The 19,087-nt window shown below is 48.3% G+C and overlaps 1 protein-coding gene across 2 annotated transcripts in view; it reads left to right on the top strand.

Annotated features, from left to right (window-relative positions):
- The window catches only part of LOC147123288 (phosducin-like protein 2), an 84,112-nt gene that overhangs the window by 56,063 nt on the left and 8,962 nt on the right, over window positions 1–19,087 (top strand). The window contains exon 7 of one of the 2 annotated variants that reach the window (XM_086004270.1): window positions 18,232–18,380. The exons of the other annotated variant lie outside the window; for it this stretch is intronic. Within the exon in view, the coding sequence (XP_085860396.1) occupies window positions 18,232–18,380 (149 nt within the window). The remainder of the gene's footprint in view (window positions 1–18,231; window positions 18,381–19,087) is intronic. 2 annotated transcript variants of the gene reach the window in all.

The raw sequence follows: 19,087 nt of genomic DNA, 5'->3' as shown, positions 1-19,087 counted from the left end.
ACCTCCAATTCTGTAAGGTTTCATTTTTAATAGTAATCTCTTGTGAAGATCTTATCAAATGCCTTTTGAAAGTCTATGTAAACATGTATAGATCCTCCCCTATCCACCATGTTCATGATCTCCCCAAAATGTTCAACTAGATTAGTCAGACATGACTTACCCTTCACAAATCCATGCTAACTCTCTTTGATCTGCTCATACTTGTCCAAGTGCTCAGTCACTCTGTCATTGATGACAGATTCCAGTAACTTCCCCACAATTGATGTTAACCTAACAGGTCTGTAGTTTTCTTGTTCCTTTCTCTCTCCCTTCTTAAATAATGGAGTGACATTTGCAATTTCCCAATCCAAAGGCACAATTTTTGAGTCTAAAGAGCTTTGGAAATTTATAACTACAATGCGTGGAAATCTTCAGATCATGGAGATTCCTTTATCTTAGGACCCATTTCCATTTTTTAATTTTTTTTTAATCCAATAAGTTCCTCCCTTTGTCTTATTTAGGTTTCCTTATAGCGCTGGTACTTTGTCCTCTTCCTCTACTGTGAAAACAAATACAATGGGGGAATTTTAACCTGAAAAAAAGGTGGATTGGGAGCGTGGGGGTAGTTAAAGTGTTAAAAATGTGAATCCCGACCTGAATTTAACGGAGGTGGGACGGGAGGTGAGCAGCCAACCCGCTGCCAGGAGGCGTGCAGTCTATTTGAATATTATAATGAGGCTGCAGCCTCTTCTTTAACCTCCATTTTGTTTTTAAATGTAGCTGGTCAGGTTTTACACACCTCGTAAAACCTAGCAGCTACAGCAAGGCGAGGACTGCTGCATCCAGGAGGTTAGTGCCGTTACACTTACCTCCCTAATCCAGCACCCCTACCTAACCCAACCCCTGTGATTAGAGACCCCCCCGCCAACGAGGCCTCTGATCTCCTTCCCCGACTCCCCCGCCCTCCCCCAAACGATGATTCTCAGTCTGGCCCCATTCCCCTCTCCCACCCCCCGCCCCCCGCTCCCCAACGATGATCCTCAGTCTGGCCCCATTCCCCTCTCCCCCCACCCCCCCCCCACTCCCCAATGATGATTCTCAGTCTGGCCCCATTCCCCTCTCCTCCCCCCCGCCCCCTGCTCCCCAACGATGATCCTCAGGTTGGCCCTGATGCTTCCCCGACACCCACCTCCCAGATGCTCCGGCCCCGATCTTCCCTCCCTCATCCCCCGCAATCTTCCGGTCCCGATATTCTCACCCACCCACACCGCCCCCCCCGCCAATCCACCTCCAGCCCCCACCTGATCCCACACTCCTCTCTGCGGTCTAGTGCCGCAGGCCTACCCCCCACACAGCCAGACAGCCTCTCTATCTGGCTGGCTGTGAGTGGGAAACACTGCCTTCCCATGCAAATCAGGCCCAGCCGTTAAAGTCGGCAGGGCCTGTGGGAAACCCATTCTCCAGGGTTTCTGAACCGCCTCGGTGTCCCCCCGCCCCAACCCGCCTTCTCCATTAAAATTCAGCCCAATGTATTCATTTAACAAGTCTGCCATTTCCTATTGTCCACTATAATCTCACTTGCATCCATTTGTAATGGGACCACATTTCCCTTACCATTCTCTTTCTCTTAATCATAGAATCACTGAAACTTATAGCACAGAAGGAGGCCATTCGGCCCATCGTGTTTGTGCTGGCTCTTTGAAAGAGCAGTCTGATTAGTCCCACATTCCCACCTTTTGTCCGGAACCCTGTAAGTTCCTCATCCTCAAGTACCTGTTCAACTCCCTTTTAAAATGATTTATGGAATCAGCTTGCACCACCTTTTCAGGTCGAATGTTCCAGAACCCGACAACTGCCAGTAAAAAAAAATTCTTCTCATCTCCCCTCTAGATCTTTTGCCAATGATTTTAAAGCTTTGACCTCTGGTTATTGACTGACTCGCCAGAAGGAATAATCTTTCTCTATCTACTCTATCAAAACCTCTCATTATCTTGAAAACCTCTATTAGGTCACCTCTTAACTTTCTCTGTTCTAAGGAGAACATTCCTAACTTTTCTAACCTTTCCTCATAGCTGAAGTCCCTCATCCCTGGTAACATCCTGGTAAACCTCCTCTGCACCCTTTCTAAAGCATTTACATCTTTCCTGAAGTGTGATGCCCAAAATTGTCCACAATACTCCAGCTGAGGCCTAACCAGTGATTTATAAAGTTCTAGCATGATCTTTTTCCTTTTATATTCTATTCCTCTATTTATAAAGCCAAGTAACCCATCTGCTTTTTTCAACTTGTCAACTTGTCCTGCCACCTTTAAGGATTTGTGTACATGGACTCCAAGGTTTTTCTGCTCATCTACACCTTTCAAAATCATACCATTAATAGGATAGTGTCTTTCCATATTAGTCCTCCCAAAGTGCATCACTTCACACTTCTCTTCATTGATCTCCATCTGTCATGCTCCTGCCCATTTCACCAGCCTTTTATCACATCTTGAAGCCTATAACTATCCTCATCTTGATCTACTACTTTGTCAAGTTTCGTATCATCTGCAAACTTTATAATGCTGCTCCTACACCCGAGTCTAGGTCGATTATAAAATGAGAAAACTGTAATGGACCCAAAACTGACCCTTGGGGAACACCATTGCAAACCACCTCCAAGTCCACCACTCTTTGTTTCATGTCACTCAGCCAATTTTGTATCTATACTACCACTTTCCCCTTAATTCCATGAGCTTCCATCTTCTTAATCAGCCTCCTGTATAGCAATTTGTCGAATGCCTTCCGAAACACAACATCTACTTCACTACCTTGATCAACCTTCTCTGTTATCTCATCAAAAAATTTAATCAAGTTATTCAGACATGATTTGTTTTTAATAGATCCATGCTAGTACTCCTTAATTAATCCACTGCCTTTCCAAATGAAAGTTTATTTTGTCCCTGATAATTGTTTCCAATAACTTACCCACCACCGATGTTACATAGAAACATAGAAGATAGGAGCAGGAGTAGGCCATTCGGCCCCTCGAGCCTGCTCCGCCATTCAATGAGATCATGGCTGATCATCCAAATTCAGTACCCTGTCCCTGCTTTCTCCCCATATCCCTTGATCCCTTTAGCCTTAAGAAATATATCCAACTCCTTCTTGAATATATTTAATGAATTGGCCTCCACTGCCTTCTGTGGTAGAGAATTCCACAAGTTCACCACTCTCTGGTGAAGAAATTCCTCCTCATCTCTGTCCTAAATGGCTTACCCCTTATCCTTAGACAGTGACCCCTGGTTCTGGACTCCCCAACCATCGGGGACATCCTTCCTGCATCTGGCCTGTCTAGTCCTGTTAGAATTTTATAAGTTTCAATGAGATCCCCTCTCATTCTTCTAAACTCCAGCGAATATAAGCCCAATCGACCCAATCTCTCCTCATACGTCATTCCTGCCATCCCAGGTATCAGCCTGGTGAATCTTCGCTGCACTCCCTCCATGGCAAGAACATCCTTCTTCAGATAAGGCGACCAAAACTGCACACAATACTCAAGGTGTGGTCTCACCAAGGCCCTGTACAACTGCAGCAAGACATCCTTGTTCCTGTACTCAAACCCTCTCGCTATGAAGGCCAACATACCATTTGCCTTCTTAAACGCCTGCTGCACCTGCATGCTTACCTTCAGCGACTGGTGCACAAGGACACCCAGGTCTCGTTGCACTTCCCCTTCTCCCAATCTATTGCCATTCAGATAATAATCTGCCTTCCTGTTTTTGACACCAAAGTGGATAACCTCACATTTATCCACGTTATATTGCATCTGCCATGCTTCTGCCCAATCACCCAACCTGTCCAAATCACACTGGAGTTTCTCGGCATCCTCCTCACAGCACACGCGCCCACCCAGCTTTGTGTTGTCTGCAAACTTGGAGATATTACATCTAGTTCCTTCGTCTAGATCATTAATATATATTGTGAATAGCTGGGGTCCAAGGACCGAGCCCTGCGGTACCCCACTAGTCACTGTCTGCCACTCGGAAAAAGACCCGTTTATTCCAACTTGTAGTGTATGAACTTTGAAGAAGGAACTATATTCTGCAGCCCCTGTATACTGCAGTACCAGTAGTGACCACCCCTGTATATATGCCTGTGTAGTAACTTTGTATAGTAGTTCCAGTTTTGTCTCCATTCAGTAAACACCTGTTATAACCAACTTCTGCAGTCCGTGTCTCAATTACACACGGACATTACATTGGCGACGAACAGATCCGAACTTACCTACAGTTCTGCACCACCTCACGGGGATCCATCCCTGAAGCGAAGTTATTAGAGATCGAAGCCAGAAGGAAGAAATCCAAAAAGAGAAAAAAAAACAAACAGAAGAAACGGGCGTCGACCGTGGGCAACCGCCCTCTGATTCATCGAATTCGAAGATTTGCAGGAGAGGCTGTCGAGAGCTGGGCTTGGTTCTCCAGTCTATGGTGTTCCAGCTAATCGGGCTGGTGGCAGGTAGTACACTGATCCTTCCTGGGCTGCGGCGGGCTAGATCTCGATCGGGTGGCTTTTCGACGGGGCCGAGCAGCGTTGTCGGGAAGAGGAGAGAGAGAGAGAGGGTGGAGCACACAGGGCGCGGCCGGTGCTATGATGCCGGGCAGCGTACAGACCCGAGAAGAGGGAGGAAAGTGTCCCGTAGGGTCTGCTCTGATGACGGGAACAGTAATTAAAATAAAAGAAAAAGAAATTAGAAGCGCAGAAAGCCACGAGGAGCTGCAGTTTGCCACGGGGACTGCGGAGAGCGGCGTTGGCAGCAGCACGGGGGGAAGCGCGCGAAGACCATAGGGCGTCACCATCAAGGCATAAAAACGCCAGCAACAGCGTTGGCAGCAGCGGAAAAGACAGAAAGCGCGGGAGGTGCCATCTTAATCCAGCGGGGAAGAAGGAAAAGCGCGGGAGGCGCCATTTTGTTCAATCGGGGAAGAAGGCAAAGCGCGGGAGGCGCCATTTTGTTCAATCGGGGAAGAAGGCAAAGCGCGGGAGGCGCCATCTTAGATCTCCAAGATTCTGAAGACTGGCAATATCACTGCCTTCGATAATGAAATAGAAGACTGGACCACGTATGTGGAAAGAGTCGAAGTATATTGCAAGGCAAATGAAGTAGCCGATGAGAAAAAGGCATCGGTACTACTAAACTTAATGGGCGCAAGAAGGTACGGCCTATTGCGGAACCTGATCACTCCAGTCAAACCGATGGAGAAGAGTTTTAACGAAATTGTTGATATCCTACAGGAACACCTAAATCCTACACCACTGCTGATAGCAGAAAGATTTAAATTCCACAAGAGAAATCAGCATAAAGATGAGAGCAATGCTGATTACCTTACGGAACTACGCAAGCTATCAAAGCACTGCCAGTTCGGAGCAGGGCTGGCAGATACCCTACGGGACAAATATGTCTGTGGACTCCTGAGTGAAGGAACCCAGAAGAGGTTACTCTCAGAGAAAGAGCTGACGTTAGATAAGGCTTTCAGCGTGGCAGTATCGTACGAAGCAGCAGCAAGGGGAGCTGCGGAAATACAGCAAAAGCCACAGGAATACGGTACCCACGAAATGACACGGGGATTTGAAAAATGTTATCGCTGCGGCAGAACAACCCATGACCAGAAGGACTGCTGGTTCAAGGACAAAACATGCAGGCAATGCAGAAAGATGGGACACATTGCACAAGTTTGCAGGTCCAGGAAGAAGACTAACGACAACAAAAAGACTACTAAGGAAAAGTACAGGAAAGTACAAAAGATGACGGACAGTACTTCCGAAGACCAGAAGAGCGATAGTGAATCCGGGAACAAGAGACTAAGCTGTCTCAAACTACACAACGTAATCGCAAAAGAGGATCACCGAACCATTTGGGTCACCCTCACGATAGCAGGGTCCCAAGTCAAAATGGAATTGGATACAGGATCAGCCCTGACCGTCATGAATCGACGAGACTACGAGTGGCTATTCTCACACATACCCTTGAAAGAGACATCCATTGTCTTGAAGACGTATACGGGGCAGAAAGTATACCCCAGAGGGAAAATAAGGGTGCCTGTCGAATACAACGGCAAAGAAATACAGAAATTGTATCTGTACATACTGCAAGATGGTGGACCACCGTTATTGGGACGTGAATGGATCAGAAAGGTAAGTTTAGACTGGCACTCCATTCAGGCACTGACTGTGGCTGGTAAAAAGGATGACGACGTCACACCTGGACGATTGTCAAAAATCTTAGCTAATGCTAAAGAGGTATTTCATCAAGAACTGGGAACTCTTAAAGGCGTAACCGCCTCGATAAAAATAGAAGAGAATGCAATCCCCAAGTTTTTCAAAGCAAGACCGGTACCGTATGCAATTCGCCCAGCTGTCGAGGCAGAGCTGGAGAATCTGGAGAATGCAGGCGTGTTATCTAAGGTAGACTGGAGCGAGTGGGCGACACCCATTGTTCCTGTCATGAAAAATACATTAAACAATAAGTCTGATGAGCCAAGGAAGGTTCGCATCTGTGGGGACTTCAGGTGATGGTGAACCCAGTCCTTCACACAGTACAATATCCTCTCCCGAGGATGGAAGATATTTTCGCCCCACTGTCTGGAGGGAAGCGTTTTACAAAAATTGACCTAGCACAAGCATATTTGCAGATGGAGGTTGAAGAATCCTCTAGGAAGTATCTCATGATAAACACTCACAAAGGTCTTTACCAGTATAATCGACTGGTATTCGGAGTAGCATCAGCTCCGGCGATATGGCAAAGAGCGATGGAACAAGTCCTGCAAGGGATTCCGGGGACTCAGTGTTACTTGGACGACATCCTAGTGACAGGTGAAAATGACAGTGAAAACCTTGCCAACCTAGAGCAGGGGCTCACTAGACTAAGAGAACATGGGCTACGAGCCAGTCGCCCCAAGTGCGAGTTTTTTAAGAAACAAATATCGTATTGTGGCCACGCGATTGATGAAGAGGGGTTACATAAGTCCCCTGACAAAATTGAAGCGGTAGTTAAGGCTCCAGCACCTGAAAATGTGTCGCAACTGAGGTCATTCCTCAGATTGGTGAATTACTACCATAAGTTTTTGCCGAATTTGTCCATAATTCTGCACTCACTGAACGCCCTGCTACAAACTGGAGTAGCATGGAAATGGAGCAATGAATGTAAGCGGGCCTTTCAGAAGTGTAAAGGCCTGATCACTTCAAGAGAAGTATTGGCTCACTACAACCCATCACTACCGATAAGACTGGCATGTGATGCGTCTCCCTATGGCGTTGGAGCGGTACTGTCACATAAATTCCTTGATGGTTCAGAGAGGCCGATAGCTTTTGCATCACGCTCGTTAACTTCAGCCGAGCGTAACTATGCCCAGATTGACAGAGAGGCCCTCAGCCTGGTGTGGGGGGTGAAGAAGTTCAATCACTACCTGCACGGACAGAAATTTACTCTACTAACTGATCATCAACATCTTGTCTCCATTTTCAACCCTAAGAAGGGCGCCCCGATAATGACAGCACAACGGCTACAGAGGTGGTCCCTTTTCCTAGGGGCACACCAATATGACATCGAGTACAAAGGAACTAAACAGCATGGGAATGCTGATGGATTGTTGCGCCTACCGTTGCCGATGGTGGAAGAAGCACCTGCAGTGGATCCTGTGGAGGTATTCCACTCGACCATAGTCGAATGTCTCCCTGTGACGAATGCAAACATAGAAAAGGAAACACGAAATGACCCGACACTCTCCATGATTTAACGGTGAAGGGATGGCCAGCACATGGCGAACCACTGCTGCCAGCATTCTCGCCGAGAAGAGAACAGCTGTCAGTGTGCCGAGGAACCTTGATATGTGGATCCAGAGTAGTAATTCCACCCAAATTGAAGGATAGAGTGCTCAATGAGCTTCATGAGGGTCATCTGGGAGGGGTAAAAATGAAGAACTTAGCCAGAGCGTTTGTGTGGTGGCCAGGAATCGATAGAGAAATCGAAGAGATGACCAAGAGCTGTACAGGATGCCAGAAGGTCCAAAACGCCCCACCACAAGCCCCTCTACATCCATGGGAGTGGCCCTCATCTCCATGGCAAAGGGTACACATTGATTTTGCTGGTCCATTTATGGACTCGATGTTTTTAATTGCAGTGGATGCACATTCAAAGTGGCCAGAGGTAATAAAAATGTCCTCAACCACCACAGAAAAAACTATCACAGTCTTACGAACCATATTCGCCAGAAATGGGCTGCCTGAACAGATTTGCTCCGACAATGGACCACAGTTTGTGTCTGAAGAGTTCCGGAGGTTCTTAAAGAACAATGGTGTTAAGCATTACACATCCGCCCCATATCATCCAGCCACCAATGGATTGGCTGAGAGGTTCGTTCAAACATTCAAGAAGGCTATCAAGGCAATGTGTAATGAAGACATACCCCTACAACACAAGGTGGATAACTTCTTGTTTGCCTACCGGAATGCGACACATGCGGTTACCAACCAAACTCCAGCCATGATGTTCTTCAATCGAAGACTAAGATGCCGCTTGGATTTGGTTAAGCCAAACATCAGAAGAGATGTGGAGAACAGGCAGTTTCAGAATATGAATGAAAGGCCAACCAGGAGTTTCAAGATAGGTCAACCAGTTTTGGCCTGGGACTACCGCACAGAGAAATGGCAGCCAGGAACGATCTGCACACGGCAAGGACCTCTAATGTATACCGTGGACATTGGAGAGAGCATTGTAAGACGCCATGCTGACCAGATTCTAGAGTCACTGGAAAACGTCAAATCTACACCACGATCCTATACACCTGGTGATGAAACCGAAGTACCAATTGCATCTGCCTCAGAATCGGTGATATTGGAAGCAGACGAACCAAACAACGACGTTGATCCCGAATCAACTTTGCCAGAAGAACCTGATACCCCAAAGAGGCGTTATCCGGACAGAATCAGGAAGCCTCCTCAAAGACTGAATTTATAATTGATTAACTTCAGCTAATGTATATGGCAACTGTAATTTTAAATATGTTATTTAAGTATTAATCGAATGTTATGTACTGTTTAGCTAAAAGGGGAGGAATTGTAGTGTATGTACTTTGAAGAAGGAACTATATTCTGCAGCCCCTGTATACTGCAGTACCAGTAGTGACCACCCCTGTATATAAGCCTGTGTAGTAACTTTGTATAGTAGTTCCAGTTTTGTCTCCATTCAGTAAACATCTGTTATAACCAACTTCTGCAGTCCGTGTCTCAATTACACACGGACATTACACAACTCTTTGCTTTCTGTCTGCCAACCAGTTCTCTATCCAAGTCAATACTTTGCCCCCAATCCCATGTGCCTTAACTTTACACGCTAATCTCTTATGCGGGACCTTATCGAAAGCCTTTTGAAAGTCCAAATACACCACATCCATTGGTTCTCCCTTATCTATTTTACCAGTTACATCCTCAAAAAATTCCAGTAGATTAGTCAAGCACGATTTACCTTTTGTAAATCCATGTTGACTTTGTCCGATCCTGTCACTGTTTTCCAAGTGCTCTGCTATTACATCTTTTATAATGGACTCTAGCATTTTCCCCACTACCGATGTCAGGCTTACTGGCCTGTATTTTCCTGGTTTACCCATCTCCCCTTTCTTGAATAGTGGTGTAACATTAGCAACCCTCCAGTCCTCTGGCTCTACTTCCGTATCCAATGAGGATTGAAAGATTGGGAACAATGCCTTTACTATTAATATATTTATAAAAACTTTTACCGTTGGCTTTGATATTCTTTTTTCTTCATATTACCTTTTGTAGCCCCATAATCTACTATATGGTTAAGTATTTAAAGTATGAATAAATAATTAAACACTTGGGCCTAGAAATTCAGTTGCGTTCGCCAGCCGCTAACGCCATAAGAGGGGTAGATTTGCAGCGCTAGGCACTTAGCGCCCGGGCGCAGAACGATCTGCGCCTACGCCCAACTTCAGTTGACATTTAGCGCCGGCGCAAAGTGTTTGCGCCCGCTCAGCTGCGCGCGCAGCTTATGACGTCATTTCGTCGTGCAACGCTGTTTGTGCGCCCCAAACCGGAAATTCAGTGCCGCCCGGCCAACGTGGGCGTGGCGCTGTTAAGAACTGTGAAGTGGAACGCAACAGAGGCCCTGTGGGCCTCGGGGAGCGCTAATTAAAGGGCACTTACACTGACCTATAAAGCCCAGCCATTTTGCTGCAATGACTTCAGTGCTTTGGATTTCTGGACAGAGACCAAGGAACAGAGCTTACTGATTTGGGACAACATAGGAGAGGTATGTTTGGCTTCTGGCCAGAGCTTGGAAATTTGAATCATTGTGATTTAACTGTTTGCAAGTTTAATATGGGGGCTGTATGGGGTTCCAACCCTCAGTTCCAGCATTATGTGCGAAGGGCTCGCAGACGCTGTGTGAGAGGGCCAGCCATGCCTAGACGCAGAGGGGCCATCAGGCGTCGGCAACGTAGGCCTTACCCACTCAGGGAATACCGGCAGCAGGTGTCCTATCTCACCATGACTGCCGCGCATTGTGTTAAGAGGCTGCGCTTCAGAAGGGAGGTGGTTGCAGAGATCTGCCAGCTGCTTCACAGAGATCTGCGTCCACAGCTGATGTGCAGGACGTCTCTGTCGGTGGAAGTGAAGGTCACGGTGGCTCTGAACTTTTATGCAAGCGGCTCCTTCCAAGCCGCTGCTGGGGACATAGCGAACATCTCCCAGTTCGCCGCGCATCGCTGCATCCGGCAGGTCACTGATGCCCTTTTCATGAGGAGACACCAATTCATCTCCTTCCCCATGACCCTAGAGAGGCAGGAGCAGCGTGCAGTCGGATTTGGCAGGATCGCGGACTTCCCCATGGTGCAGGGCGCCATTGACTGCACGCATATGGCTATGCGGGCACCTATCGACAATGCCGAGAATTACCGCAACCGGAAGGGCTACCATTCCCTCAATGTACAGCTGGTGTGTGACCACAGGCAGCGCATCCTAGCTGTCAATGCCCGCTTTCCAGGAAGCAGCCACGATGCATTTATCCTGCGCCAGACTACTGTGGCTGACATGTTCGAGGCACAGCCTCCACCAAGGGGATGGCTTATTGGGGACAAGGGCTACCCTTTGTGTACATGGCTCATGACCCCGCTCCGCGCGCCCAGGACCCCTGCGGAGGAGGCATACAACGAAAGCCATCAAGCCACAAGGAACATCATAGAGCAAACGATTGGCGTCCTCAAGCAACGGTTCCGCTGCCTGGATCGCTCCGGTGGATCTCTACAGTATTCGCCGGATAGAGTCTCCCAGCTCGTCGTCGTTTGCTGCATGCTGCACAACCTGGCTATCCGCAGGACTCAGGCACTGCCACCTCACGTTGGACCACCACCTCAGGAGGACGAGCAGGAGGACCATGAGGAGGAGGAGGAGTACCAGCCCAGGAGGGAGCCACAAGGTCCAAGGGCCGTCCGCCGGCGGCTTATTGAACGACACTTCTAGTCCCCCTGTCAGGGAATGGCTTGTGGCAATGAACGCACCTGAATGCAGCCGCTCCGCAAGTCCTCAGCTGCTTAACGCAACAACCACTGGAAACATGACACCTGGACGAGCTGAATAAATAAAAAGCTTTATTTAACAAACTCAGGGCCCTTCCCACATGAAACAGAAAAACAGACAAGACCCCCAAAAAACAGTCACAAAAATATCTCACTCCCACAACCTGGGGAGGAATAACAAAACTTGCCCATCCAATTGGCCTTCATCCTCGGCCTTACCAAAATAAGCCCCCCCCACAACACAAACACCCCCATATAAAAAAAACCGTTGCCAACACACTCTACTGGGTGTGCCGAGAGGGCGAGTCCTTGTGCAGCCTTGTGCGGCCCCTGCCCGACCTGTTGCTCCGCCTCAACCTGGGCCCTGTGGGTGTTGCAAGGCTGGGGAAGGCTCCTGAGGGGCAGAATGCGTGACGGCAGATGCCCTTGGGGGCCGGCCTAGACGAGGACCGGCCCTGGAGGGGCCGGCTGCTGACTGCTGCAGCTGTGGCTGGGCAGCATCAGTCTCTGCAGCAGCTCGTCGCATCTTGGCTGGGGGAGTTGCAGTGGCGGCTGCAGCAATGGGGGCAAGCTGGCTGATGCCAGGCGCTCGCTGGTCGCCAGAGACACTGGCACTCGGCCGGGCTGGCAGTGCAGCAAGCGCAGCAATCTGGTGGAGGCCAGACCGCTGTGCTGCAGCAGGGCGGCGGGTGCCCTGGCGATGCTTCCGCGACACAGCGAGTGTGGCAGAAGTGAGTGCCCGAACTGCCCTGGTCCGTGCCCGCATCAGATCAGTGAGTGTCTGCACGGCACCACTCATGAACTCGCGACTCGCGTCCTGCGCTGCCGCGAGTTGCTGGATACCCCTGTCCTGTGCTGCCGCGAGTTGCTGGACACCCCTGTCCTGTGCTGCCGCGAGTTGGTCGACACCCCTGGCCTGTGCTGCCGCGAGTTGTTCGACACCCCTGGCCTGTGAGTCCCCGAAAGCGGCCACACTATGAGCCAGGGACTCAATGGCCTGAGGCAACTGTCCCACAACCCCCATGAACTCCTTGTGGCGGCGCTCAGAATCCGCGGACATTTCATCTAGGAGGCGCACCTCCTGGGCGAGGACCGTCTCCGGACTGGAGGCCGGACTCTCCCTCTGGGGAGAAGGCCGCCGTTCTGCCCGACCCTTCCCACGTGCCTGGACGCCACTGGGCCCAGGAACTGGCCTCCCCTGCAACACTTGCCCCCTCTGGGGAGAAGGCCGCCGTTCTGCCCGACCCTTCCCACGTGCCTGGACGCCACTGGGCCCAGGAACTACACCCCCCTGCAGCACTTCCCCCTGGCTCTCCTCCAGGCAAGACGTCTCCCCTCCATTGCCATCCCCTGGCGCGGATGAGGCTTCGCCCGATGTGCCGCCTTCCTGTTGGTCCTCGTCGTCCTCCTCTTCCGAGGGACTGGCACTCTCAGCTTCAAGGACCTCCTCATCACCAGCTGAAAGCAGGAAGGCACAAGAGTAGCTTTAGAGTGAGGACAGGGCGTCAGCGAGGGAGGCATGAGTGGTGGCATTCAGCGCATTGGTCGGACAGTGGCAAAGGATGTAGATCTGATGCGCTAGGGGAACGAGAGAGGTCCAAACGGTCATGTCCTTACCATTGGGTCGCAGCCTAGGGTCGGCATCTCCAATGGCAACAGGGCCATTCACCCGGCCACGCATGAGTCGAGCCACGCTCTCCTCCAGCTCACTGAGCTCCTGGAACTGGGCACGGCCTCCCCCGGTGACATTCTGGCTCTTCAAATTCCGGGCCATCTTGGCCTGCAAGAGAAAGGACGGCCTCTAAGTACATTGTGGTGGCCTGTTGTTGTGTGCACTGCCTCCCATGGTGGAATAGCTTGGCCAGTGTGGTGGCCTGTTGTTGTGTGCACTGCCTCCCATGGTCGAATAGCTTGGCCAGTGTGGTGGCCTGTTGTGTGCACTGCCTCCCATGGTCGAATAGCTTGGCCAGTGTGTTAAGTGCAGAAAGTGCTATTGAGGATCATGCCAGTGCCATAGCTGCGGGAGGAGGGCTGGCCATTAGGCCTTTGAGGTCCCTTTGCCCATAATGTGAGGTGCACATGCAAGGATGAGGAGGACACTGGAAAGGGTACTCACCTTGACCATCCGAGTGAGGTCGTTGTACTTCTTGCGGCATTGGTCACCAGTCCTGGGGACATCGCTGTTGACTGACACCCTGTGGGCGATTTTCCTCCAGGCTCTCCTGTACTGCCTCCTGGGAGCCTTCTTGCCACTGTCCGGGCACAAGATCTCTTTGTACCTTTCCAACCCCCTAACCAGCACCCTCAAAGCATGCTGGGAGAAGCGCTGCGCTCGTTCACGGGCCTTCTCCATGACTTCAGGCGCTATTTGGGTCCACCAGCAGTGTTCAGGCCTAGCTGCAGGGCTCCACTATCCAGGGCGTGGCTGCAGACCAAGTCGACCCTTCCCCCTTTAAGAGCTGGCCGGCGTCAGGGTGTCTGCTGTCAATCAAAACATGACCGCACCTGCGCTGCGCCCGGCCTCGGCGTTATCAGTCCGCACCGCCGGCTTAGCGCCTAAAGATAGGAGTGCAACGCCAGTTTCAGCGCTCGCCCAAACTCTTGGCCAAATCTACTGAATTTCGGCGAACTGACCTGCACTTTCCAGCGGGCGCTAACTTTAGCGACCGCCTGACTTTACCGCCCCAAAAGTGGCTATACTGAATTTCTAGGCCTTAGCTTTTTTACTCAGTTAATTTATTTAGCACTTTCTTCTTCCTCTGCAATGAATTCCACCAAATTCCCATTTTAGAAGCCCTCACTCTGCTCCCAGCTCACCCCATTACCAGCTCACTCTGCTGTGCTCTCTGAGATCAAGGCAAGGGAGAATCACACGAAGGAGAGCCAGTAAAACACATTGCAGGTAAGACAGGCTAAGAAGCAATTGATAGAGCAGCACTTTCGGTGACCTCGTCAATTGCCTTCCCTGAAAAGTCACAAAAAGCTACTCAGCATTAACAGTCAATGCTATCCTTTCACCATTCCTTCATTCTGCACTGAAGATCATTTCAACCATTCAGTCAACCTCTATGTCAATGACTTTCTGACAATGCAGACTAAGATGCTGTAATGAGAAGAAACTATAGAGCAAAGTTGCAAATGTAATAAAGCTGTTGATTTAATTCCAAATACAATATTATAGTAAATTATTTAGCCACCCAAATGAATAATGCATAGTGCTGTTCTTAAAAGAAGGTTTACTAAGTCTACTACTCCTACCAGGTGCTCCCCCAGTGGCTTCAGCCGAGCTGGTGAAGGCTGCTGTTTCTCATGTGGGGATCCTTGAGGTGTTTCTGGCTAGAGACCTCAGGGAACTCGAGCCTATGAGGGCTCTGCTACATACTGCGGCACTTCAGCTGCTGCTGTTGCAGTCTGGCCCAGTTGGCTTTATGGGACCATGGTATGTATTAGTTGAAGGAGTAGTGAAGAAGCAGAAGTGCTGACATTCCAATAGAGGACAACACGTGCCACTCTCGTGGCACCACTGCCATTTTCATGGAGCTGGGGCTCAACACTTCCACTCATCTGTGAGAAAGCAGCCTGCAGAAGATAAGTGTTGCCTTAAAAGCCTCTATCCATTTGCTCCATCAATCAGTCCAAGATGGACATTTGCCTCTTCATATCTTCCTCAATAAGGCAGAGCATAGGCTTGAGCCCATGGCAGCTGTTTGAGCTTCCACCAAAGCTGCAAAGACTGTGAACACTAACTCTTGTTGTGAGGGCCGAAACCAGCAGCATTCCTGGAAGTGGCCACACTCTCCAAGGCAGACTACGGAGTGCTGATGACTTGGGAAATGACACTACGCAGGCTGGAAGTGGACTCCTCCACACTCTCAGCCATGGTGCTGAAACTCATCGGCAAGTCTTCCAATACCTGATATAACTGCTTGTTTGAGCAAGCAGTTTATTTTTCCTTGCTAGGCCCCTGAAATCCGCATCTCTGTCCTCAGCCGAGCTGGGAGAGGACCTCGCCCTCCAGCGAACTGTCTCCTGGGCTGTCCCTGTCACCAGTACCTGCTGCTGCTCACTAGTACTAGGTGCTTCACCATGTGCAGAGTCCTCTAACTCATTCTTTAACCCAGCCGGGGCATGAATCTCTGTACTGTTGCTTGGCATGGAGCAAGTGACAATGTCTCCTCAAAGATTCTCCTCCTGTGAGCTGTGACTGTTGAGAAGGACTTAGAGGAAAGCAAATAGGGACAATAGATGGCACTGAGAGGCTGGACAGGAGTAAATGACAATGCAGTTTGGTGCAATTTCCCAATCTAGCGCCATTTAAATAAAATACTCTGGCTTCCTGTTTTTCCTACCAAAGTGGATAACTTCACATTTATCCACATTATACTGCACCTGCCATGTATTTGCTCACTCACTCAGCTTGTCTAAATCACCTTAAAGCCTCTTTGCATCCTCCTCACAACTCACAATCCCATCTAGTTTTGTGTCATCAGCAAACTTGGAAATATTACATTTGGTTCCCTCATCCAAATCATTGATATATATTGTGAATAGCTGGGGCCCAAGCACTGATCCCTGTGGTACCCCACTAATCACCGCCTGCCACCCAGAAATAGACCCATTTATTCCTACTCTCTGTTTCCTGTTTGTTAGCCAATTTTCAATCCATGCCAGTATATTACCCCCAATCCCATGTGCTTTAATTTTGCACACTAACCTCTTATGTGGGGCTTTATCAAAGGCCTTCTGAAAATCCAAATACACTACATCCACTGGTTCTCCCTTATCTATTCTACCAGTTACATCCTCAAAAAACTCCAGTAGGTTTGTCAAACATGATTTCCCTTTCATAAATCCATGTTGGCTTTGTCTAATCCCGTTGATATTTTCTAAGTGTCCTGTTATCACATCCTTTATAATAGACTCTAGCATTTTCCCTACTACTGATGTTAGGCTAACCGGTCTGCAGTTCCCTGTTTTCTCTCCCACCTTTTTTAAATAGTGGGGTTACTGTACCACCACTCTTTGCTCCTCCCGACACTGGCCTCTGAAAGAAAGCCCGCGAAAGTGAGTTTAAGTACTCACTGTACCGCCGCTCTCTGCTCCTTCCTGTTTAATGCCATCCCCAAACAGTAATGCTGAGGTTGGGGATGGCATTAAACGGTAAATTAGAGACATGTGCAATAAGGGCGCAGCAGTTATCATGGGTGACTTTAATCTACATATAGATTGGGCTAACCAAATTAGTAACAATATTGTGGAGGAGGAATTCCTAGAGTGTATACGGGATGGTTTCCTGGACCAATATGTCGAGGAACCAACTAGAGATCAGGCCATCTTAGACTGGGTATTATGTAATCAGAAAGGATTTATTAGCAATCTTGTTGTCCGAGGCCCCTTGGGGAAGAGCAATCATAATATGATAGAATTCTTCATTAGGATGGAGAGTGAAGTAGTTGACTCAGAGACTAGGGTCCTGAATATAAATAAAGAAAACAATGATGGTATGAGGCGCGAGTTGGCTAGGATGGATTGGGGAATGTTACTTAAAGGGTTGACGGTGGATAGGCAATGGCAAACATTTAAAGATCGCATGGATGAACTACAGAATTTGTTCATCCCTGTTTGGCATAAAAATAAAACAAAAAAGGTGACTCAACCGTGGCTAACAAGGGAAATTAGGGATAGCATAAGATCCAAAGAGAGGACATATAAATTGGCCAGAAAAAGCAGCAAACCTGAGGATTGGGAGCAGTTTAGGATTCAGCAAAGGAGGACAAAGGGATTAATTAAGAGGGGGGAAAATAGAATATGAGAGTAAGCTTGCAGAGAACATAAAAACTGACTGTAAAAGCTTCTATAGATATGTGAAGAGAAAAAGATTGGTGAAGTCAAGCGTAGGTCCATTGCAGTCAGAATCAGGGGAATTTATAATGGGGAACAAAAAAATGGCAGACCAATTAAATACATACTTTGGTTCTGTCTTCACAAAGGAGGACACAAATAACCTTCTAGAGATGTTGGGGAACATAGTGTTTAATGAGAGGGAGTAATTGAATGAAATCATTATTTGTAGGGAAATGGTGTTAAATGGCGGAACAGGCTCAAGGGGCTGAATGGCCTACTCCTGCTCCTATGTTTCTATGTTACATTTGCCACTCTCCAATCTGCAGGAACTGTTCCATATTCTATAGAATTTTGAAAGATGACAACCAATGCACCCACTATTTCCATGGCTACCTCTTTTAGTACTCTGGGATGTAGATTATCAGGCCCTAGGGATTTATCAGCTTTCAGTCCCATTAATTTCTCCAGCACTATTTTTTTTACTAACACTAATTTCCTTTAATTCCTCCTTCTCACTAGGCCCCTGGTTCCCTAGCATTTCTGGGAAGTTATTTGTGTCCTCTTCCGTGAAGACAGAACCAAAGTATTTTCCCCATTATAAATTCTCCCATTTCTGACTGTAAGGGACCTACATTTGTCTTCACTAATCTTTTTTCTTTTTACATACTTGTAGAAGCTTTTACAGTCTGCTTTTATGTTCCTTGCAAGTTTACATTCATACTCTATTTTTCCCCTCTTAATCAATCAAAGCAGAAGTTGTTGGTTCTGAACAAATCATTCTGGAAAGTGTATTTGTCAACAGTTTTTCTGTTTTTTTGTCAATTTTGACCTATCCACTGCAGCTTCTACATTGGGCTTTCTGTCCCCTGCTGTGGGGCTTCATGTTTTTCCACCAATGCCATCTTCATCAGAGGGAAATATGGCGTTTCCTTTGGACACATCCCTCTCTTTATTTTATTTGGAGGAGGAAGAGGAGGAGCAACCAAGGGAGGTGAGGCTGGTACATAAGAACATAAGAAATAGGAGCAGGAGTAGGCCAATCTGCCCCTTGAGCCTGCTCCGCCATTCAATAAGATCATGGCTGATCTGATCCTAACCGCCAATCTACTATCACAGAACCATCTCCTGAATCTAACGGAATTAGACACATGAAATAGGAGCAGGATCAGGCTACACGGCCCCTGGGCCCGCTCCGCTACCCACAGGGCCATGTCTGATCCGAACCTAGACTCATGTCCAAATTCCTGCCCGCTCCCCGTAACCCTTAATTCCCTTTACTTCTAGGAAACTGTCGATTTCTGTTTTAAATTTATGTAATGATGTAGCTTCTACAGCTTTTTGGGGCAGCATATTCCATGGACCGACCACCCTCTGAGTGAAGTAGTTCCTCCTCATCTCAGTTTTGAAAGAGCAGCCCCTTATTCTAAGACTATGCCCCCTAGTTCTAGTTTCACCCATCATCGGGAACATCCTCCCCGCATCCACCCGATCCAACCCCTTCACAATCTTATATGTTTCAATAAGATCGCCTCTCATTCTTCTGAACTCCAATGAGTAGAGTCCCAATCTACTCAACCTCTCCTCATATGTCCATCCTCTCATCCCCGGGATTAACCGAGTGAACCTCCTTTGTACTGACTCGAGAGCAAGTATGTCTTTTCTTAAGTATGGACACCAAAACTGTATGCAGTATTCCAG

This window comes from Somniosus microcephalus, chromosome 2 (assembly GCF_052327205.1).
Source record: "Somniosus microcephalus isolate GS21.2 chromosome 2, FLI_Smic_1.0, whole genome shotgun sequence".
NCBI lineage: Eukaryota > Metazoa > Chordata > Chondrichthyes > Squaliformes > Somniosidae > Somniosus > Somniosus microcephalus.
The sequence above is the reverse complement of the archived record's forward strand: the minus strand, read 5'-3'. Positions and strand labels throughout refer to the sequence as shown.